Source organism: Ostrinia nubilalis, chromosome 27 (genome assembly GCF_963855985.1).
Source record: "Ostrinia nubilalis chromosome 27, ilOstNubi1.1, whole genome shotgun sequence".
Lineage (NCBI taxonomy): Eukaryota > Metazoa > Arthropoda > Insecta > Lepidoptera > Crambidae > Ostrinia > Ostrinia nubilalis.
In genome coordinates this window covers 4,101,047-4,125,315 of record NC_087114.1, presented here as the reverse complement: position 1 = coordinate 4,125,315, position 24,269 = coordinate 4,101,047, and the positions used below count along the sequence as shown (strand labels likewise).

The window sequence follows — 24,269 nt, the reverse complement described above, 5'->3', positions numbered from 1 at the left end:
TATTTTTTATCATTTAGATGTTGCAGGGCGGCTTGGATGTATTTATATACAGCCAAGGTAGTTGATCTAGTTTTTCGGAATCCATTCTGGCAATCATCTAGAATTTTAAACTTTTCTAAAAATATGTACAGTCTATTACACATGGCCTTCTCAATTACTTTTGAAAATGATGGTAGGATGGCTATTGGTCTATAATTTTTAGGGTTGCTTTTGTCGTCTTTTTTATGAACCGGTTTGACTATTGATATCTTTAACAAGTTGGGAAATTCTCCGTCGCGAAAACTTTGATTAATTAAATAGGTAAGAGGTTGTGATAATTCTTCAGCACACTGTTTTATTAGTTTAGGTGGAATCCCGTCTACACCATAGCTATGTTTGTTTTTTAGATGGTTTATAATTTTAATTACTTCTTCGCGTGTTACAGGGTTGTACCTAATACAATGAATTTATTGGGGAGTCAATTACAGGTTGCCCTATATTGATCTTATTGTTATTATTTTGGCCAACGGTATTACGGTTTGTTACTCTTTCACGCAAAAACTACTGAACGGATTTTGATGAAACTTTATAGTATTATTATTTATAACCCAAAATAACATAATATATTATAAGCTTTAATTTATGACGATCTATGACAAAATAAATTTCACGCGGGTGAAGTCACGGGCAAAAGCTAGTATTTCGTAGTTTCGTGATATTTTCACATAAGGGCCATTACACACAAAGTTTTTACAGCGACATAACGCGTTTTATAATCGCGTGATTTTGCGATGCAATCGTTGCTCTTGCTTCTTTATTCATCTCTGCTGAAAAAGAAATTATACTTAGGTACTCATACCAGGCCTGTTCATCTCCGCTAGTTTACATCGAAAACAAAACACGCACGATGTCCCACCTACAGGATACTATTCGACAAGGCCTCACATACGAGCGAACATTGACTCACGCACGCGTATTCTTGTGTATGATGGAAGAAAATAAAGAAAATGGTGTACTAAATACTGTGCAGTATTTAACTGCCTAAATAATAATAAAAACACAGAATGTACTTTTTTAAGTTGCCTCAAGACACTGAGAGGTAAATAAGTAATATTATTCATGATAATTCATGCTAAATCATGTATTTCCTCCGCCATTTTCCGCAGTTTGGCACCTCACGTCACATCATTTTACCGAAGTCAGCCCTATAGCTTCGGCTCAGTGCCGATCACTGACGTTTGTCAACAAAATGGTGCTTGACTCTTGAGACAGGCTAAATTACACCATATTGTTAGTGACATTGAGCATACATTTTTTTAAATATCTTCGCGAAGTAAAACTTCTGTACGTAGTACCAGGCCTGTTCATCTCCGCGAGTTTACATCGAAAACAAAACACGCACGATGGCCCACCTACAGGATACTATTCGACAAGGCCTCACATACGAGCGAACATTGACTCACGCACGCGTATTCTTGTGTATGATGTAAGAAAATAAAGAAAATGGTGTACTAAATACTGTGCAGTATTTAACTGCCTAAATAATAATAAAAACACAAAATGTACTTTTTTAAGTTGCCTCAAGACACTGAGAGGTAAATAAGTAGTTAATATTATTCATGATAATTCATGCTAAATCATGTATTTCCTCCGCCATTTTCCGCAGTTTGGCACCTCACGTCACATCATTTTACCGAAGTCAGCCCTATAGCTTCGGCGCAGTGCCGATCACTGACGTTTGTCAACAAAATGGTGCTTGACTCTTGAGACAGGCTAAATTACACCATATTGTTAATGACATTGAGCATACATTTTTTTAAGTACCTTCGCGAAGTAAAACTTCTGTACGTAGTACTTATTATTATTCTGTGGTAGTACTTATTATTATTCTGTGCTCATACGTCATAATTATCCTGTCACCATGGTCGGCTGGAAGAAATCTCTTTATTTATAGCGATAAGCTCACCAATATGTACTTTCTATAATTCTTAACTTTATCTTAATGTTTAAATCTGTGTACGAACTGTTAATAAATCTAGAGTCGCAGTGTAGAGCTTTGGAAACAGAGGATGACGTCATAGGTCGATCTATTTATTGATGACCTCATACAGATTATTTAAAAAACTATTTATTGTAGTAAAAGTGTTATTATGTATTTATTAAGTTATATTATTGTATTTATAATTAATTAGCTTTTATTTTAAACTGATCACTACCTCCACCTCTCTCAAATTGACTGGGAGAGATCATACATCGGCGATTAGACCGCCTACGCTTAACAAAAGCATTATGTAATCGAAAAAAAATAATGAAAAAAAGAGAAAAAAGTACTATCGATGTGCTTTTGCAAATCCTATTCAAAAAGAATAAAATAAATAATATGCAGAAATAAAAATAATAAATTTATTATTTAAAAAAGAAAATCTTGAAAAAAAATCGTAAAAATGTAAGAAAATATTTTTTTTCAGACTCATTCCCGTTTTCTTTTTTTACTATTTTTTTATACAAAAAGTGGCCGCCCCCGGGTGGACTCGAACCACCAACCTTTCGGTTAACAGCCGAACGCGCTAACCGATTGCGCCACGAAGGCGATAGTGGTTTCATCCAATTTTGTAAAGCCGTTGGACTTAGATAAAAAAAACGTAGGTGACTAAACTTACTATTTATCATAATCAGTGCTATTATTAGCTCTTAGTAGTTGTTTAAATTTTTTTTATTGAAGCTATATTACATAATAATTACTATTATACGAAAATTTGAGACTATAAGAGCCAAAGCACACGATTCGTTGCGCCGCCGCATCGCAAAGATTTCGTCGTATCGCGCGGCGCCGGCGCCGCACCGCTCGTGTGCCCGCCACAGATATTTCAACGACGAAGACGACGCAACGACACCGCTCCGGCGTCGCACCGCTGCCGCAACGCATCGTGTGCTTTGGCTCTCATATATCTTTCTTCTTCTTAGCACTGGCCCATTTATTGTCCCGAAGCAGTGGTAGGGTTAATACTGGGACGTGTAACAGTGCTTTTTAAAAGCCTATTTGCAAAAATAAATGAGTTTTATGAGTTTTTATTGCCGATATTACAAAATTGGCCAATAAAAAAATACAGAATTATTATGAACGGCACAATTAAGGTGGTCTTACCGCTAAGGAACGATCTCTACCAGACAATACAGTGACAGATTTTTTAATTGAGAGATTATCAAAAATAAAATCAATTTAGTACCATCTCTACATTTAAAACATGAAAAACCAGTTTATTTTATAAACTGTCTTCACTATCAAATAATACGCCCGTATTCACAAACGATGCTTGCTTAAGTGAAGCAGCAAATAAACCGCACAGCGTTGAATAGAGCTCTGTGATTGGTTTGTGTGTGACTCTGTGCGTCCGCGCGCACTGTGAGACCTCATAGTAATGTTTGTGAATACGGGCGTTAGTCTACGAGCATAGCAAATATTTCATAATCACCTATTGTTATTATTAAGCATTGAAATAGACACATGCTTATGTAACTATTTACCTATTTACTCAGCTGATGTGTCATTGTCACTGAGAACTCTATTATTATAACCTAATAGGTCTATTGCTTAGCTCAGTGAGTGCCTGAGGTATGGGAGCGGCGCGGGAGGGTGTTTTTGTGACGTCAAACGTCAGCGAAACTTCAGATGTGTTTCAGATTTGTATGCTCTGTCACGTCATAATAAATCAATGTCACCCCTCCCGTTCGTTCGTTCGTTTCAGCCAAATGACGTCCACTGCTGGACAAAGGCCTTCTCCAAGGTTTTCCACAATGCACAGTCCTGCGCTGCCCGCATCCAGGCTCTTCCCGCGACCTTTACGAGATCGTCGGTCCACCTAGTAGGAGGCCTGCCCACGCTACGTCTTCCAGCCCGTGGTCGCCACTCGAGAACTTTTCTGCCCCAACGGCCATCGTCTCTACGAGCTATGTGCCCCGCCCACTGCCACTTGGTTTTGGCAATTCTGCGAGCTATGTCGTATACCCCTCCCGTACAGCTCCCATACCTCAGACACTGACTGAGCTAAGCGCTAGACCTTTATACTTTACTAGCTTTCCGCCCGCGGCTTCGCCCGAGTGGAATTTTTCGGTTTTTTATATAACCTATGACACTTAGCAATAATGTGGCTTTCTATTGGAGACATAATTTTTACAATTTAACAAATACAGTGTGAGTCACGTTAAAGTGTACAAATGAAAATAGATGAAACTAGACCTATTCTTATCGACAAAAAAGAGGTCAAATTTTTTTTGAGATTTTTCTTCCAATTACTTATTGTAAAGAAACGTAATAACTTTTAAACTAAGCGGTATATCCTGATAAAATAAAAACAGTAATAATGCTAAATAACAGGCGATACTCAAAAAATACATAAAATACACAAAAAATGCTAATAAATAATAAAAAATTAAACTTTTTGAAAAAAATCTGCTTTTGAATTCGTGTTTTTTTGGTTATTTGATAAATTTCTCCAAAAAATGCCCCTATAACAGGTGGTTTTTATTACTTTGTATTATTCTCTATCGTATTATCTTTGTAAAACCAAAAATCGCATGTCTCTATCCCTATCACAACAGTATCATTTTTTATTATTTGTTGGCCTTTTTGTGTATTTTATGTATTTTTTTAGTATCGCCTGTTATTGAGCATTAATACTGTTTTTATTTTATCAGGATATACCGCTTAGTTTAAAAGTTATTACGTTTTCTTTACAATAAGTAATTGGAAGAAAAAAAAATCTATAAAAAATTAAAAAAAAATCTCAAAAAATTTTTGACCTCTTTTTTGTCGATAAAAATAGGTCTAGTTTCATCTATTTTCATATGTACACTTTAACGTGACTCACACTGTATACAAACACACAAACTTTTACCTCTTTATAATTATTATTATTAGTAATAGATTACAAAATATTGAATTCGCAAATTCAGTCTTATCATAAATTATGTAATACTCGTAACATTATTACAGCACTATCTCCTTATCAATCAGTTCAAAGATAATTAATTAATTTATATTGGTATTTTAATTATGACGTATTATTATCAGCATTGATGGTTATTTATCTAACATTGATTGGATTTGTTAATTAAAAAAAATCTTTGCAATCAAGTATGCTACGATAAAATTTCCCCACTTTTGATTTCAACAAGGTCAACAAAAAAATAAATAAACAAACGATAAAGCTATAATTAATTACTTTTCTGGTATAATTATTATATTTCTGGAAAAAAACTCATAAATAGAAGCTTCTAGCTCTACTCGGCCTAACTTCACAAACCCTACACTGTAGTTAAAACCTACGTAGGTACAATAGTTTAAGTTATAGCACAGAATAATAATAAGTACTACGTCATCATCATCATCATGTCAGCCATAGGACGTCCACTGCTGAACATAGGCCTCCCCTAATGCTTTCCACATTGATCGATTGGTAGCGGCCTGCATCCAGCGCTTCCCTGCTACCTTTACGATGTCGTCGGTCCACCTTGTAGGTGGACGTCCCACGCTGCGCCTTCCGGTACGCGGCCTCCATTCCAGAACCTTGCTGCCCCATCGGCCGTCAGTTCTGCGCACTATGTGCCCTGCCCAAGTACTACGTACAGAAGTTTTACTTCGCGAAGGTATTTAAAAAAATGTATGCTCAATGTCATTAACAATATGGTGTAATTTAGCCTGTCTCAAGAGTCAATCACCATTTTGTTGACAAACGTCAGTGATCGGCACTGCACCGAAGCTATAGGGCTGACTTCGGTAAAATGATGTGACGTGAGGTGCCAAACTGCGGAAAATGGTGGAGGAAATGCATGATTTAGCATGAATTATCATGAATATTATTAACTACTTATTTACCTCTCAGTGTCTTGAGGCAACTTAAACAAGTACATTCTGTGTTTTTATTATTATTTAGGCAGTTAAATACTGCACAGTATTTAGTACACCATTTTCTTTATTTTCTTCCATCATACACAAGAATACGCGTGCGTGAGTCAATGTTCGCTCGTATGTGAGGCCTTGTCGAATAGTCTCCAGTAGGTCGTAGTAGTCGGTGGGCCATCGTGCGTGTTTTGTTTTCGATGTAAACTCGCGGAGATGAACAGGCCTGGTTATAGGAACAAAACGGCCAAGTCACATATTTTGACTAAGGTGTAGTTCGTGAAGTTACGAGCTTTTAGAGTTAGAAGCTTGACTCTAAATGAGATCTGATAACTTTTTGACCATGCTGAATGGTCTCATTGGGGCTACATTTTCCTTGAAAACGTTTTTGCTTATATTAATATTTTTTCTGTGTTTATTAACTCAAATACTTTGTTGTTACTTTATTTCATAAGGTGGCTAGAAGGACCTCATACAGGTAGCAGGAAGGCGCTGGATGCAGGCCGCTACCAATCGGCCAATCTGGAAATCATTGGGGGAGGCCTATGTTCAGCAGTGGACGTCCTGTGGCCGAAATAATGATGATGATGATGATGTTGGAAGCTGCTAATTGCAATAGCACAAAATATGAGCAGGGTTGGAAAAAACAGATGGGTTGGAAAAAGAAATGATGATGATGATGATTATGATGATGATGATGATGATGATGATGATGATGATGATGATGATGATGATGATGAACTTATGTTTTGTTCGCAGGCCAGCGTCGTAGTGGGAGGGAGAGGCCGCATGATCACTGGTGTGAAGGTCATGCGCTATGAGATAGTCGAGGTAATTATGCCATTATTTTTTCTAGAGTTTAAGTTGGTAAAGCCTGGTCCGTGAGCACGTAGAATTTTGTCCAATGACCCCAAGCTACCCATCCTTATCGCTCGCGCGTAATTATGTTGCTGTCTCGCTCGCACACTCACTGCGGGCGCCCGTCGCACAGTCGCGACAGCAATATAATTACGCGCGAGCGATAAGGATGGGTATATTGGTGTCATTGGATAAACTTTTACGTGCTCACGGACCAGGCTTTAGATCTATGTAATAATTAACGTCGTTTCACTTTAATAATACATGTGTAAATTTAAGGTTGTTGAAGTGACAGTTTTTCCATACTGATCCACAAGATCATACACCGTGTTACTTTGCATTCTTGCCATATTCACAGAGATAAAAGTAGGTAACAATACCTATTATTTAAGATAAACAAGAGACTCCCATAAAGAAAGTACACTAAGATTTTAGTAAATTTGGTTTTTCAGTACAAATTGGAATAAACCAATTTTGTCTCGCACATTCTACAGGTGCAAGTGGAATAAACCTAGTGGGCGTGGCCTAGTTCTTAATTTTATGGCTTTGGGTACCAGCCTTTTTGTCCAGTCATAATAACTATTTTAAAATACTCTTCAGTTGATTTCAAATTTTCCTTTCTACTTTACGGGCTTAGGACCGTCAAAAATACGTAATAATTAATAGGGTTTCAATTAATTTACAACATTGTACTCTATTTTTACAAATTAATAAATTAAGTATGAAATGAAATCACCTTATTCACAATTCATTATTTATTCATAAGTTCCTACTTACAAAGTTTACGTACTGCGAAGCAAGTGTTCAAAGTGTCCTCCGTTCTGATGAAGGCACAGTCTAGCACGGCGAAGCGTAGGTTTTTCGCTTTAGTTTTCGCAACACATAAACGTTTTGTATCACAGTTTCACTAAAACAATCCTTTCATGTAACGTGTTTGTTTACACTGTTTATCTCTTCTGCGCATACCTACCAGTCGTTTCAAGTCACTCCAAAAATCCATTGGTGTCAGGTCCGAGGATCGTGGTGGCCAAGCTACTGGACCCCTCGTCCAATCCACTGTTCACCAAACGTATTATTCGCGCACTTGACGTCCTTATTGTAGGGGAGCACCATCCTGCTGGTAGTAGCTAGAGCATTAATTTGGTGTAACGCTAAGGGTACGTCATCAAGCATTTCGTCTAAGACGTCTTGCAGACACTCCAAGCACCATTTTGATTAAATTATTCGTTGTTTGAATACACTTCAGTCATTTTTGTATTATTTATAACGTGATTTGTGTTTGATGGATTTCTCAGTTTTTTACAAGTGTCAAAAAGACATTTTAAAGACAATAGATTGTAATAGATATTTAAAAATACAATAAAAAGTAAAAAAGTCTCCATCGCCATCGCCAGCAAGTGATGTGCATGCGTTACGATAATTAGTGGTGTGTTTAACAGATTGTCGATAAAATAAAATACTCAAGATAAAAAAAAATTTTTTTTCGGGCATTATTTTTTTACGGATTTGTGTTCAGTATCAGTAATATAGTAACCTCTGTAAATATGGCAAGAATGCAAAGTAACACCCTGTATAACGTAACTGCTAGAACCTATTTACATTACTAAGTAAGTAGCATATTCTTTATTTTGCGATAGAAAATCGATCCTTTTCTTTCAAAATACTTTATCAGTATTTAGGCTCCTTTTAAGGCAGCTGTTTGAATAATATTAATTTATTTCGGTAGATTTTTGTACAGTAGGACCTGGGTGAAAAACAATCTTCGCCATCCTTTGTCTGAATAATAGGTAACTTAAAAGAATCTACTTTTATCCCAGTTTTTGAAGAAGGGTGCTTGTGACATTTAATTTTCTACGACTAAGGCCCAGAACAGACGGTGAAACGCAACTGCAACGAAACTGCAACTGCTAGTTACTTTTGAGTTGCATCTAAGTTTCTGCCATAGCGTCCGTTGAGAGACCACACTTGACGCGACCAGTTTGAAACTTTCAGTTTCAGTTTCATTCATCAGAATCATCAGAAAATTGCAGTTTCGTTGCAGTTGCGTTTCACGTTCTAGGCCTAACTGAAATCCACGAAAGCAAAACGGCTCGTCAAAGTTACCACCTCTCTTTTCTTATTAATTTCGCTCTTGGTAGAGCGATCGAGGTCACGTTGAGGCGTTGTTCACATCGGTTGTAGAGGCGGATACAACTCTCCGCACGATCTCTCGCCATCTCTCTCTGTTGGCAGACTGTCTGGTGCAGTCACATACGCCCTCACTACCAATTTCACTTGGTCGGTCCAGCGCATTGGTGACCTGCCACGCGATCGGTTTCCTTCGACTTTTCCTTAGACCAGTGTTTTTCAACCTGTGGGTCGCGACCCCCTGGTCGGAGGTCGTAAAAACTACCTCAGTAAAAAAACAGTAAAGTTTTAAAGCTAGATTTATCCGAAATCTAATTATGCAAATGCATAAATGTTGTATAGATTGAAGAATTCGTTCCCTGCAACATCTTCGTAAAAGGCATGAAAAAAAAGCGAAGGGTCGGGGGGTCGCAAAAATTTTTTTCATGCTAGGGGTCGCATCATGAAAAAGGTTGAAAAACACTGCCTTAGACGATCATTCGCTCTATGGAGTTATCATCTCGCCTTGAGACATTTCCGAAGTATTGCCTACTTATATCTAAATAAAAATCTTCTGTCACAGTCAGGATTCGAACCGTACGAGCACCTGGGCATAGAGAAGGGCGGGCAGCAGATTCACGAGGCCAAGCTGGCGTGGCTGGAGCTGCTGAAGCGAATGATCCTGATGCAGGAGTTGAGGAACAGCTTCATGCTGGTCGAGGAGGCCCACAAGAACGCCACCAAGTAAGTTTGTACTTAGGGTTTGTGTCTTAAGGTCCGTATTACAAAAAGGTTGAAACTCGAATCAGTCTTAGTCATAGAGTCGTAAGAAGAGTATAGACTAGAACAGGGCCCCGACTGCGCTAATGTGTAATGTATCCAATTCATTCGCGTTCCATCTTTAGTCCACACTCCAGTTACGCTCCAATTTTATTCCAGCTGATATGAAATTCGGTATCGCGCTTTAGCGCTTAAGTTCACGCGTAAAAAATCAAACAACGGATTTATGCACTTTCCATTAAAAGTCCGAAGTCCGAACACCTTATTTTTTCACTAAAATACAGCAAATTTTCGTGACGCGTTTGACTTGCGTTTGAGAAAAAGTAGCCTTCTCTCAGTTTTTACACAAAGAAGCAGTTTGCTTTCCGTTTACGTTACAGCTTCGTTTTAGCTAACTGTCGAAACGACACCGCGATACGAATTTGTACAGCTGATTTTTCGTTCGTCGTCCAGTTGCGTTGCAATACGGATCGTAAGCTTAGAATCCAAAAATGTTTTTCACACTAACTTCTTGTAGTTTGTGTTGTAGTCGTGACGTTGTCGCCACGTACTCGGTGCGTGAATGTTTGAGACGGGGATATTTAAAAAATCTTAGGTCAAAACTTATCATAACTCTTTTCTGTTGCATAGTCAATGTACTGATATTCCTCGTCTTAGAAATTCACCTTCTGTAAATATAGCTTTTCAGAGAAAAGTGAGCCTTTTTGTGCATGAAAAAGGTCTCTTTTCGCTGTATTTCAGTCAACAGCACATCAGCTATAGTCTGATCGCCGAGCACGTAGAATTTCATCCAATGACCCCAAGCTACCCATCCTTATCGCTCGCGCGTAATTATATTGCTGTCGCGACTGTGCGCGGGCGCCCGCAGTGAGAGTTCGAGCGCGACAGCAACATAATTACGCGCGAGCGATAAGGATGGGTAGCTTGGGGTCATTGGACAAAATTATACGTGCTCAGAGACCGGGCTTTATATATTTTTGTTTCAAAATATAACTTATTACTTCTAGGTGCAAATGTTTAGATTGATGTGCTCTTGTCTAATAATGTATTTAATTAGTAAAAAATGCCCTAAATTTTGGGCCTGGCTGCCGATGAACTCACCCTTCTTCCTTTGTAAGGACTGGACGGGGTACCCTCTATTTTGATTATAAAACTACCCGCATTTTAAAAAAAAACTTTTTTTTGCGTGCTTGAATGTGTGTAGTTTTTTTTGTTAGCTTACAATCTTTTATCGGTATTTATTTAAAATTTTTAAGGTAAGTCTATGTAGGCTTTTATGATGACCGCATATGAAATAAAAATAACTTTCAGTTAATTTTATAAGTTTCTGGATCTGGAAACATAATATCTAAAGATTCGACTCGACCTGAGACCGCAAAATTAGAAACAAATATGAAAACACAATCATAATTAAGTACTTATTAAGAAATTTTCGAATACTTATATGGGGATAACTATCCTTTAAAAATCTGCTTTTAGTTACTAACGAATGCTTCAGCATTAAATTATTTTACGTTTTATAATAGACTTTTGCCCACATGAAATTTTGCCTATACAGAAAAAACTATCGCGTTCGTGTCCAACTTAAAAACCGGGTCTCGAACTATCTCTATACCAAAGTGCATCAAAGTCGGTTTAGGCGTAAAAGGGTAACAAACGTACATAGTTACTTTTCGCATAGATAGGGACGATGAATGACCTTGTAGCTGTGATTTAAATAATATCCCCATGGAAAACCATTCTCTTATAAAATAGGACGATTTTCCTTAAAATGAAAGGCCTCTTTATCTTTTAAAAAATAACAGATTTATTCGTCCAGCTGTTCTTCAGTCTTCCTCTTAGTAACGCCATTTTGAAAATAATGTTTAGACTTACAGAACGATAACAATGAATATAATTTCTTTTAAACTCGAAGAAAAACTTATTGAATTACCTCCTTGAGGTTGGAAAATTGTCTATAACTTTCTATAGTAAAATGTTTGAATTACGTAAGCTGCTAAAAATCAGTCTTCGTAGTTGGTTTGGGCTGCAGTCGTTTGGGAACAAAAATCGGTATCTTATGCATGGGTACTTTATTTAAAATCTAGATAGGATCTGGTCTGTAAAATTTACATCTAATATGACTGACAAATTATGTATTTGAGATTCCTCAATTTTAACTAATCTGTCCAAATAATGCCTTTAGTATTCACATCTAATATCCGAGTTCATCGCCAGCAGGGCTTCTAATCTGACCATTAAAACAGAAGGAAACAGAATGAAAGAGAAGAATTTTGTAAATGAAGAAGAATCATCGAAGATTATTGATTCATTCTTTGGGAATCCAGCGTAACCTGTACAGTCCTTAAGAGGAGAGCGACTCGGCAGCATTTAAAGATAGACGCTAAAAGATAAACTTCTTCTGCAGGCGACACCATGTGCTATGTAAAGTTGTTGTGCCCAGAACAAATGCAACCTTGGCATACATTACAAACGAGCTCGAAGAAATGGAGAGAGAGAACTTTTTTAGACTAAAAAAGATCTTGAACATTAAAAGAAAAGGCAAGGATCCTCAATGTGCACACACATCCCCAGTAGAGAACTGCGCGTCCTGCAAAATTAAATTCAAAGATCTAGAAGAAGAAAATTGCGCTGTTTGCGGCATAACTTTATCAGTTTTCCCTAAAATAGAGCCTATAGAAGAGGAGGAGGAATTTGAACCTGAAAAGAGACTGAGCAAATTAGATTCTAATATTTTAGACGCGTTCAAAGGTCATATTGCAGATATTATAGAAATAACTGAAAATATGAAAGGGAAGGGAATAGGCGCAGCTAGTGTTGAGAAGTTCTTGAGAACAGCCAGTGAGCTTAGAGATAAGTTGAATAATAAACGAAAGTCAAAAGATTCAGAAACAGCCGAGGCGGTAGAGGAAGAACTTCAAAAGATAGCGTCTAATGTATCCGTGGACAAATTGTGCGATATGTGCATCAAAAGATACGAAGACGAACAAGCTGCTAAAGGAGCTAAACTGGACAGGGTTAGAGAGGATGAAGCAGAGGCTAAAACTGAAGCTGCTAAATTAGCAATCAAAAAAGAGGATACCAAACAAATAGATTTAGAATTAGGTGTCTTTGAAACTGAGTATCAACAAATTACTAAAATTATAAGAGTGAAAAAAGAAGACGGCACGATTACTGAGGAAAGAAAAGTGATAAAAACTAAGAAAGAAAGCAAAACACCTATCAGACCACCTGATAAAGATGAACCGCAACACAGCGGGAATTTAATGTACCAGGCTTCGGGATCGTCTTCGAAGTCGAATGCTTACGGATCTGGTTCAAAGACTGTCAATATGGTCGCAGTAAACGACAGGTCTATCTTCAAATTCAAGAAAAATGTGGACAGAAAAGTGAAGTCCGAAGTATTGTTATACGTTTCATCTCTGACGTGTCCGATTGTGAGATACTGTATGTCGTCGGCTAGCATGATCTCTGCAAGTGATGATTTTGAATTCTGTTACACAACTCTCATAGAAAACAACGATGATTATACAGAAATTTCTGATATAACACTGAAAGAAATTTACGCTTCAAGTTCTGAACTTGAAAAGACTATCAATTCTTTTGAACAGTCCACAACGCCAGATAGCTCTCGGAGTGAGAGACATGTCCACCTTAAAACTGATTAAAAAGTAAAGTTGTAGTTAGGTTTTGTTTTCGTAGATTGTAACTTCTCTTTGGCAAAAACATGTCTCTTTAGTCAATTTTTGTGAAATTTCCGGATAGTCCTTAGAGGAATTAAAAGGGTGGTTTACGGCAGCAAAGCAAAATTACATCAAAAAGTAAATTTAAATAATTTGTCTCCAGACGGCTCAACGCAATTCGAAAGATCGTGGTACCAAGAACACAAGTCACAATACATTATATTCTGCTTGAATTAGAAGAAATGGGCCGCGAAGAACTATTCAGAATTAAACTCGTTAAGAAGTGGAAAGCACGTTTAAACAAAGAAAAGGAGCAAGGGAAAAAAGAAATATGCCCAATTTGCAATAAAGAAATCACTCCAGAAGAAATGAAAAAACATAAAGAGGAAAGCCAAACTAAGATCAAGACGAGAACTGAATCAGCACCTAAAGTGATAGTAATAGAGCCTGTACCGAAAGCAATACCGCCTGTCACGCCACCCTTACCTCCTAAACCAGTACCAACTCCACCCCAAGCAGAACCTAAAACACCACCTCAGCCTTGCCTTCAGCCACCTTGTATAGCAGTGGAGCTACCGCAAAAATTAGAGTCTATAAAAGAGATTTATAGACCTCCGTCAGCACGAGCTGTTGTGGAATTGGACAATCTGACCAGAGTCCTATCAGTAGGACGACCTGCTGAAGACAATAGGTTGGATTATTTGAAGAAGTTATTAGCAGAAATAATTGGAATAGGCAGAGAAATGGTTGAATCTGGTGTCAATAATATTGATATGGATGAGTTCTTGAGAGTATGCGAAGAAGCTAAGGGAAAAATTGATAATTTTTTCAGCGAAGAAGAACAAACCTCTCAAGTAGATCCAAATTTGCAAAACCGTCTCCAACATTTGAAGCTGCACTTAAGAGAAGTTATAGATTTGACTCAGGATTTTAGGAATGAAACCATGTTGACGACTAGTGTCGAACACTTTATTGAGACTTGTGAGGAAGTAGACGAAAAACTAGATGTGTACATGAAGAATGTTGAAAGCAAACCCATCTCAGGAGAAACTAAAGCAAGATTGGAAACTCTCAAGCAGCACATTAAAGATGTCGTAGATATGACTGAAGACTACAAACTACAGGGCCTATTAACACCCAGTGTGGAAGATTTTATAAAAACCTGCCGATCTGTTCAATCTAAAATTGATACATACAGCAAAGAACCTGATAAAAATCTTGACGTTGAAAGACTAAATCATCTAAAAGACCATGTGGGTCAACTTGAAAAATTAACGACAGATATCAAAGAAGAAGGAATGGTATCGTCTAGTTTGGAGAAGTTTTTACTGTCTTGCAAAGATTTCAAAACGAAATTGGATGATTATAAGAAGAGAGCTAAATTGCCACCGCGCGCAACTTTTGGAGATATTAATAAATTAGTTGAACAGATTGATGAAACAATGGACTTGAGTGAATTAGCTAAGGATGAAGGCTTGATTTCAGAGAGTGTTGATGAGTTTATAAGATGCTGCGAAAACATGAAGAAACAGTTGGAAATTAAAGATGAAGAACCAAAACCACAGACTTTGGGTGAACTTAGAACCAATATCGACGGTGTTATTAAACTTATTCAAAATCTGAAAGCTGAAGGTTTGATCACAGAAAGCGTTGAAGACTTTTTGAAAACGTGTGAGTCGACGAAAGGAAAGATTGATGTATACGACCGGTATCCATTCACTGAGCCTGAGATAAAGAAAACTTCAATGCCTTGTTCTGCTAATTGTACTTGTGGTGATGATAAGGAAGAACCGATGGACGAAGACGAAGTCTGTGAGAACTGTGAGAAGATGATGAAAGAGCCACTTAAACCAGTATTACCTTATGCTATTGAGCCTTGCGATAGTTGCAGAGGCTTGGTCAAATATGAAGCAGAGGAAGAATATCCTTGTGATAATTGTTCTCAAGTAATTGAACCGAATCTCTGCACGCATTGTAAGCAAACTAAGGGTGAAGAGGAGTGCCCATCAATTGAATGCCCTCTGCATCCAATAGAACCGCTGCCTCCGCCACCAGAACCAAAACCACCAAGTCCCGTTGATAGCAGCCTCGGTTACTTTGAAAAGAAGATCAAGAAGATCACCAGAGTAACAAGAACGTTGAATGATGATGGGACTATCCGGGAAGAGACAGAGACAATTATTATCAGAAAAAACAGACATGATCCGAACGAAACTGGTTTGATGGACGACGATGATGATGACGAAGGTGATACGGCATCCTTTGAAGATATACCGGATGAAAATGATGAGAACTGCTGTGCTTTGTGTTTGACGTTAAATCAAAACCAGTTAGGGTTCCGGAGGTCAAAATCTGAGGAGACAATCAAGCTGCCTTCAATGGCTGAACCAAATTTGAGACAATGCATTTCAATTGATATGAATATGTTTAAAGATGATAGTTTTCCAGGACTCGATTTCAGCGATGAAGTTTTTGACTCTCTAAAATCTGTTGAAGAAGTTTCCTTTAAAAATTAAAGTACAAATTTATTACGCTCTACAAGAACTATCTGGAAATTTCACTCAAAAACATGAATTTATTATCTTTATTACTATTTATTTTTCTAAAATATTTTACTCTTTTGAAATATTGTTTCATATTCGAGGCATACTTAATTAAACGTACATTTATTTCCACTTTTCCTATTACAATTATGTTGAAAATATTTAATAAACACTGAATACCGCGTTGTTATTTGTTTTCTTTTTTAAATCTAAATCTTTCTTTGAAAACCTGTCCAGTAAATAAATAATTTGAAGGATGAGGGTGAGTTATTGGCGGATGGCATTAGAAGAACGAATTCTTAGATACACGGTTTGTCCCACAGGAAAAGGAATGTATTGACCAAAACAGTTGTACCAAGGATTCTGGCTAATATTGGTTACATCATGAATGAGCTACAAGAGATGGAAAAAGAAGAAACGTGTGAACATAAAAGACAGCCAGAAGAAAATGGTACTTATCGCCCAGATAATGGGGTTGAAATTATTTGTTGCTGTTGCCTCTCATCGTACGATACTGGCAACGAAGAGCCCAAAGATACTGAATCAGTATGTCCCGAGTGTGCTGATGATACCGGGAATGAAGAGCCTAAGGACACAGAATCGTTATGTCCCGAATGTGCCGAAGGAGTATCACAAGAAGATACCGGGTCACTTTGTCCTTCTTGCGCTGAAAGTGTAGCCGAATCTGTGTGCCCAGTTTGTGCTGCCAGTAGCACTAGATCTTCAAATTCTGCCACGTCTATAAATAATCATAAAAACACAGAAGCTAAGGAACAGGAAGAGAAAAAGAGGTTGGAAAACCTCATGTCTCACATCGATGACGTAATGTTCGATTTGAAGAACCACGCTGAAGGCATGGCGTCTAGAAGTACAGAGAAATTCATTGAAACATGCAATAAGTTTAAAGGGACTATAAAATCCTTCGCAAACAATCCTTTAAGTTTGTCTTTGTGTGATCTATGCAAAAAGTGCGAGGACAAGGGCAACGCAGTTGCTAAAAGACCATCTCACACTGGTTCAGTGAAATCTGTAAGTTTTCCACCAGAAACCGAAAAGACGGAAACGCCAGAAACGCAAGAAACGGATAACGAGGAGCTTGGATTCTTTGAGACAAAAACTGAAGAGATAGTCAAAGTCAGTAAGTTTTTAAACAAGGATGGCAGTGTTGGAGAAGAAAAGCAAGTGATAACAATCAAGACGGAAAGGAAAACTCCGTCAGGGCCCAAAGAAGACGAAGAAATGAAAGAGACAGAGACGCCAAGACTTTGCTGCAGCGAGAGCTGTTTCTCCAAGACACCATCTACTCAATCGAAATCTGAATTGTCAAGGAAATCGTCAAGGTCATCATTCCCAGATCAGAAAGGTACAGGCACTGGAGAAAACAAGGGAACGTGTTGTGTAGACAGAATAAGCAGTGAAAAACTCCATAATGGTAAAAGATCAGGGTCAACTGACGCAGTATGGAGAGATGCGCGAACTTCAACGTCAGATTTAGACACCATGGCTGGTAATACGCCATCTAGTTGCCCGTTATGTTGCGGTCAAAACGCAAGTAAACAAGAGGTTACACAACCAAGCAGTTGCACTATAAAAATTATTAACAAGCCCGGTCCAGCTCCTTTAGTTATATGCCCTCAACATGAATCTAATAAGTCCAAATCATCAGGTTGTGTCACATGTAACTATGGTTCTAAGACGTCTGTATGTAAATCATGTAGAGACGATCAAGGCGGTGCAACCGCTTCTGAATCTTCCTTATGCTCAAAATGTGCAGGCAACGACAAACCCAAGCGCAAATGCCCTAGATGTGGCAAAGAAAAGAAGCAACCGCCTGTTAAACATACCTGTCCTATATGTAAAGCATCATCGAAACCAAAATTATGCAAGCATTGTGAAGAGAAAGCTGCGAAACCTGCCAATACTTGTCCGTCTTGTGGCGTTGAAAAACCTAAGAAACCTAAGAAAGACAAAGATTGTCCACTATGTAAAGAGATGTCTAAAGAATCTAATAAAGGTTGTTCTCTGTGTGCCAAAAAGTCAGAGTCTAAAAGCGAGGTTGGCTGTCCATTATGTGGCGAGAAACCTCAGGAAAATAATGATAACTGTCCGTTATGTATCAAAAAAGCTGAAGATTCAAAGAAGAAAAACGGTTGCCCTCAATGCGCTAAGAAAGCAGAAAAATCTAAAAAAGGTAACGGTTGTCCACAGTGTGCTAAGAAATCAGATTCAAAAACCAGTTTGGGCTGCCCTATGTGCAGTGGCAAGTCTCAATCGAAAACTGACAATAGCTGCCCATCATGCGCTAAAAAATCTAAAGAATCCAAAAAGGACAACGGATGTCCTAATTGCAGTAAGAAATCTGATTCCAAAACCAGTTTAGGCTGTCCTTCATGCAGTAAGAAATCTGGATCGCAAACCAGTTTAGGCTGCCCCATGTGTGGCAGTAAGTCTTCATCAAAAATGGATAACAGTTGCCCATCATGCGCCAAGAAGTCTAAATCTAAAAAAGATGATGGCTGTCCTACTTGCAATAAGAACAATGGGTCGAAGACTAGCTTAGGATCTGAATCAAAAACCAGTCTAGGCTGCCCCATGTGTGGTAGTAAATCTTCATCAAAAATAGATAACAGTTGCCCATCATGCGCCAAGAAGTCTAAATCTAAAAAAGATGATGGCTGTCCTACTTGTAATAAGAAATCTGGCTCTCAAACCAGCTTAGGCTGTCCTACATGCAGTAAGAAATCTGGATCGAATACCAGTTTAGGCTGCCCCATGTGTGGTAGTAAGTCTTCATCAAAAATGGATAACAGTTGCCCATCATGCGCCAAAAAGTCTAAGTCCAAAAAAGATAATGGCTGCCCTACTTGCAGTAAGAAAAATGGGTCGAAAACTAGCTTAGGGTGTCCTACATGCAGCAAGAAATCTGAATCTAAAACCAGTTTAGGCTGCCCTATGTGTAGCAGTAAGTCTTCATCAAAAATGGATAACAGTTGCCCATCATGCGCCAAGAAGTCTAAATCTAAAAAAGATGATGGCTGTCCTACTTGCAATAAGAACAATGGGTCGAAGACTAGCTTAGGATCTGAATCAAAAACCAGTCTAGGCTGCCCCATGTGTGGTAGTAAATCTTCATCAAAAATGGATAACAGTTGCCCATCATGCGCCAAGAATTCTAAGTCCAAAAAAGATAATGGCTGCCCTACTTGCAGTAAGAACAATGGGTCGAAGACTAGCTTAGGATCTGAATCAAAAACCAGTCTAGGCTGCCCCATGTGTGGTAGTAAATCTTCATCAAAAATGGATAACAGTTGCCCATCATGCGCCAAGAAGTCTAAATCTAAAAAAGATGATGGCTGTCCTACTTGCAATAAGAAAAATGGGTCGAAAACTAGCTTAGGGTGTCCTACATGCAGCAAGAAATCTGAATCTAAAACCAGTTTAGGCTGCCCTATGTGTAGCAGTAAGTCTTCGTCAAAAATAGACAACAGCTGTCCTTTATGTGCTAAGTCTAAAGAATCCATAAAGGACGATGGCTGTCCACAATGTAGTAAGAAATCGGGATCGAAAATTAGCTTTAGCTGTCCCATGTGTGGGGATAAATCTCAAACGAAACTTGATGATAGCTGTCCTCTATGTTCTAAGTCTAAAGAATCAATAAAAGACAACAGCTGTCCGCAATGCAGTAAGAAATCGGAATCGAAAGCCAGCTTAGGCTGTCCCATGTGTGGCGGTAAATCTTCATCAAAAATAGATAACAGCTGTCCTTTGTGTGCCAAATCTAAGGAATCCATAAAAGACAATAGCTGTCCATTATGCTCCAAAAAATCAGAAATAAAACTAGACGGTTGTCCAATATGCGCTAAGAAATCCGAGCCCGAAAAATCCTGTCCTATTTGCAAGAAACCTGATGACAAAAAATGTCCTATTTGCGACAAAAAAGAAGAACCTAAGACCTGTCCTATATGTGACGCAAAAAAGGAGGAGCCAGCCCCCGAAGAAACGGACAAGTCTAAGAAAAAAGGCAAGAAAGACTCTAAAGTATCCAAAAAAGATAGCAAAGATCTTCAGCACAGTTGCAAATTTTGCGGCGTTAAAGGCAAAAAATCAAAATCTGATAAAGATGTATGCCCCATTTGTACTAGTGTAGAATCCAAGGAACAAGAACAAGATAAAGCCAGTGAATGTCCAATATGTGGTGCAGCAAAACCTGAAGAACCAGAAGACGATAAGGGCAAGAAAAAGAAGTCAAAAGATAAAAAGAAAGAAGAGAAAGCACCAAAACACAGTTGCAAATTTTGTGGAGAAGCAAAAGGAAAGAAAAAGAAGGATGGCGAAAGCTGCCCGATATGTACTGCGGCCGAGTCCGAATCTCAAAAATCTCTGGAAACTGCCTCATCGAAAAAATCTCTATGCGGTTTTTGCGGTGACAAAACTGAATCTAAGAAATCACTTTGTGGGTTTTGCGATGATGATAAAAGTACGTCAAAGAAATCATTATGTGGGTTTTGTGATGACAAGTCTGAAAAAGAAAGTAAAACTCCAGCCGGCTGTCCAGTTTGTGGCAAAGAAAAGCCTAAAGATACAACACCTGGGTGTCCAACCTGCAATAAACCTAAAGAAGAGCCAAAAGCTTGTAAGATTTGCCAGGAGAGAATGGACAAGAAAAATGCCTGCCCATTGTGTGCTGCACAATCAAAATCTGCTTCTGACACAACAGCTTCTAGTGCAAATAAAGATAGCCCATGCCCATCGTGTAAGAAAGACGGTAAAAAATCTAAGTCCGAGTGCAAAATGTGCCTTGAAAATGCTGCAAAGAGTAAAGAAAAAGATGTCTGTCCAATATGTGGACCAGATGAACCAGAAAAGCCAGAAACTGAACCTGATAGTCCATGCCCTTCGTGCAAAAAGGATGGCAAAAAATCCAAAGGGCAGTGTGGTATGTGCCAACAAAACGCAGAGAAAGATAAAGCTAGTAAAGAGCCAAAATGCACGTGCGCCGAAAAGAAAGGGCCCGAATGTAGTTGCCAGAACAATAAAGAGCCAGAATGTTCATGCCAGAAGGGGCCTGAATGCTCCTGCCAAAAAAACAAAGAACCTCAATGCTCATGCCAGAAAAAAGAATGCACTTGCCAAAAAAAAGAATGCACTTGTCAAAAAAAAAACGACCCTGAATGTTCGTGTCAAAAAGATAAGGGACCTGAATGCTCTTGTCAGAAAGGAAAAGGTCCCGAATGTACTTGCAAGAAAGGAAGTCAGCCTGATTGTACATGCAAGAAAGGAAGTAAGGCCGATTGTACATGCAAGAGTGGGAGTAAACCCGACTGTACATGCAAGAGTGAGAGTAAATCCGACTGTACCTGTAAGAATGATAAAAAACCTGACTGTACATGTAAGAATGAAAAAAAACCTGACTGTACATGCAAGAATGATAAGGACCAAGGACCAAAATGTTCTTGTTCAAATGACGCATTATCTACAAAGTCAGTAGAATCGTTATGCAAGTCTTGCTCTGACAGCCAAAAGCAAGAAGACAGCTGCCCCAAGTGTAGTGGTGACAAACCTGCAAAAAAGCCAAAAAAATCTTCTTCTAAAACGTCACTATGCAGTCATTGTAAAGAGCAATCTAAACCTAAGAAACCTAAATGCACTTGCAAAGATCCAAAGCCTTCGAAGTCAAAAGAGTCATTATGTAAATCGTGTTCAGATATTCAGAAAGAGGAAGACAGCCTTTGCCCTAAATGTGGCGGAGACAAGCCCCAAAAGCCAAAGAAATCTGCTTCAAAAACCTCTATGTGTAGTCATTGTAAAGAACAATCTGAACCTCCAAAGCCATCTTGCCCGTGTGGTGACGGTGGGCAGCCTGCTAAAGCCAAAAAATCATCGTGCGAGGTTTGCTTCGACGACAAAAAACAAGAAGACGATATTTGCGCTCAATGCGGTAGAAAGAAACCCCAGAACTTAACCAAGTCTGTATCTCAATCTAGTTCTTTATGTAAACATTGTAAAGAACAAGCTGAACCCAAGAAACCACCATGTGATTGCAGTCCCAAACCATCTAAACCAGCTTTAAAGAAATCATCAACATCAGTATGCAAAGAATGCGAGAAGAAAAAGAAACAGGAAAGCGATAGAAGTGGATGTCCTTACTGCGCTATGAAGTCACAAACAAGAAGCTGCTCTTTCGCTCTTGACGTATCATCTACTGGGTCAGAATCGGGCAGCGATTCGTCCTGTTGTTCCATTTCAAATAAGAGCTTTGGCATCGAAACTGAGGACTGTGTGCCCTCTTGTAGCTCTTGCAAGTCCGCGTCCAGCGAAAAAGAGTTCAGCGATGAAGATGCCGCCGATGCCTTATGCTGTAACAGCACCCAGACTGTCATGAAATCCTCATTGAAATCTTGCTGTTCCACCAAAAAGAAGTCCTCAGAACGCACCTGTTGCTTTGCTGAGCCTAAACCACCTCCGAAGTGTCCCATATGCGTCCCAATGGCGGACGCATCTGTGAACACGAAGTCAGCAGACAGATATGACGTCAGACCCATCCTGATGATACCAGGTGCAACCAATAAACCCACCTGCTGCTGCAAAGCAGAGCCTAGCAAAGTCTGCAACTGCAGATCCGAGCCAAACTGTACGCCTAGCAAGAAAAAATCCTCATCAAAATCTAAATCATTCTGCGAAAAAGACTGCACCTCCTTTGGCGGTCTATATCTCTGAAATTGAAGTTTTAGTTTGCAAATTGATGAATCTCAAAACTTTTTTTGTCATTAAATATTACATCAGTACTGAAATTGGATTTTATTCTTCCAACTTTATTCTTGAAAATTCTATTAATTGACAAGAATGCGCAGACTTACTTACACTTACTACTAATGTAAATTATTGTATCTTGTAATATTAAGGGGCTGACAAAGGTGACTGATTTTTTTCCACCACTTCTTCTCAGCACCAGCCGATATGTTGTCCCGAAGTGGTGGTAGATTAAGCTATTTTGGGACGTGTATAAATGCCCTGAAAAGGTACAGTCGCGGAATGAAAAGGTTCGTCACCTTAGTGTCGGTTTTCGCTTGCACTAGGTACTGTAAGAGTCAAACCTGCCAACATAACCGTGCAAGAAACAGTGCTGCTAACATTTAAATAAATATGACGTTTGCTAACGAATAAGGTTTTGCTTGTTTATTTTTCTATCCCATCAGTGCAATGTTACAAAATTTAGTTTTTTTTATTTAATAGATAATGGCAGGTTGAACCAACAAGAAGGTTGTAGTTTATCAATCACTAGCTGACCCGGCGAACTTTGTTCCGCCTTTATGGCAATAAATAACGGAATAAAAAGTATCCTATGTCCTTCTCCTGGCTCTAAACTACCTCCCTGACAATTTTCAGCTAAATCGGTTCAGCCGTTCTTGAGTTATAAGTGGAGTAACTAACACGACTTTCTTTTATATAATAGATATAATAATCTTCTTGACAAGTTAAATCGTCAAACAACTTTGATCTGAATAATTTTGAACTTTACTGACGAACAGTTAAAGATTATTTTCTCTAATTCGAGATTATTCTGTAACATAGTTTCAAAAGGTAATATTATGTGCTCGCGATTCGTTGAAGGAATCAATTTGAAAACTGACGAACCTTTTCATTCCGTGACTGTACATACTCATAGAGGATTTTAATTTGAATATTAAATTGAAATTATGGTTCCCTTTACGATAATCCTGAATGCTCAAACGCAGTCAGATTGAAGTAAAGTTTAGAGCATTGGTTCCCAAAGTGGGGGGCGCGCCCCCCAGGGGAGGCGCAAAGACCTTTAAAGGGGGGCGCGGGCCACCTGTCTGTGTACTTAAGTATAAAAAACCTGCGACCGCTGAGAGAATGCATTCCAGACTGCTCGATGCGACCAATAAATAATCTTGACTGGAGGAGGAGGGCGCAGAATTTTTGTATGGGCGCGTCTCAAATAAGTTTGGGAACCAATGGATTAGAGGATCTAACTTTAAAACCCCAGCCAGACATAACGCCCATTTTTTTCTTCTTGTAAGGTACTTTCCAGGATTTCCCCCAGTTCCCGTATATCACCCAATGCGGTATCGCGGTGACCCACTTGGTTTGTTGCCAGTGCACTGGTTCGATTCCCGGCTGGAGCAATAAAAAAGTGCTTTAAAATGTAGAGTTTATGTGCGGTTTTAACCTCAGATTTAAAGAGTGGTATAAGATTGTTGCCCAAATAGCCCATATTCAAATTTTAGTGCAAAACAAACGACTGTTTCAAGAGTCAAAATTAATAAATGAACTTCATCAAAAACTTAATTTGATAATGATAAAAAACAAACGGGGTAAGCTATAGGTTAGCTAGCGTTTATCTCAGTCAATGCCTGAGGTATGGGAGCGGCACGGGAGGGGTGACATTGACATAATTAT

The 24,269-nt window shown here is 38.6% G+C and overlaps 2 protein-coding genes and 1 non-coding gene across 4 annotated transcripts in view; 2 read left to right on the top strand and 1 right to left on the bottom strand.

The window, feature by feature from the left end:
- Positions 1 to 16,025, top strand: part of LOC135084996 (uncharacterized) — a 30,969-nt gene extending 14,944 nt beyond the window's left edge. The window contains exons 4-6 of one of the 2 annotated variants that reach the window (XM_063979756.1): positions 6,638 to 6,709; positions 9,426 to 9,586; positions 13,469 to 16,025. In XM_063979756.1, coding sequence (XP_063835826.1) covers positions 6,638 to 6,709; positions 9,426 to 9,586; positions 13,469 to 15,821 — 2,586 coding nt within the window. In that variant the 3' untranslated portion in view covers positions 15,822 to 16,025. The other variant, XM_063979757.1, reaches the window with a different exon arrangement.
- On the bottom strand, positions 2,496 to 2,569 carry Trnan-guu (transfer RNA asparagine (anticodon GUU)). The gene has a single exon. It is a non-coding gene; the product is annotated as a tRNA-Asn (tRNA).
- A 2,790-nt stretch (positions 16,026 to 18,815) lies between the features above and the next one.
- Positions 18,816 to 22,625, top strand: LOC135084992 (balbiani ring protein 3-like). The gene has a single exon (XM_063979753.1). The coding sequence runs from the start codon at positions 18,828 to 18,830 to the stop codon at positions 22,563 to 22,565; it is 3,738 nt and encodes a 1,245-aa protein (XP_063835823.1). The 5' UTR covers positions 18,816 to 18,827; the 3' UTR covers positions 22,566 to 22,625.
- Positions 22,626 to 24,269: the final 1,644 nt, after the last annotated feature.

Excerpts from the sequence above, each read along its gene's own strand:
- LOC135084992 (XM_063979753.1), top strand. The coding sequence starts at position 18,828 with ATGGATAACAGTTGCCCATCATGCGCCAAGAAGTCTAAATCTAAAAAA.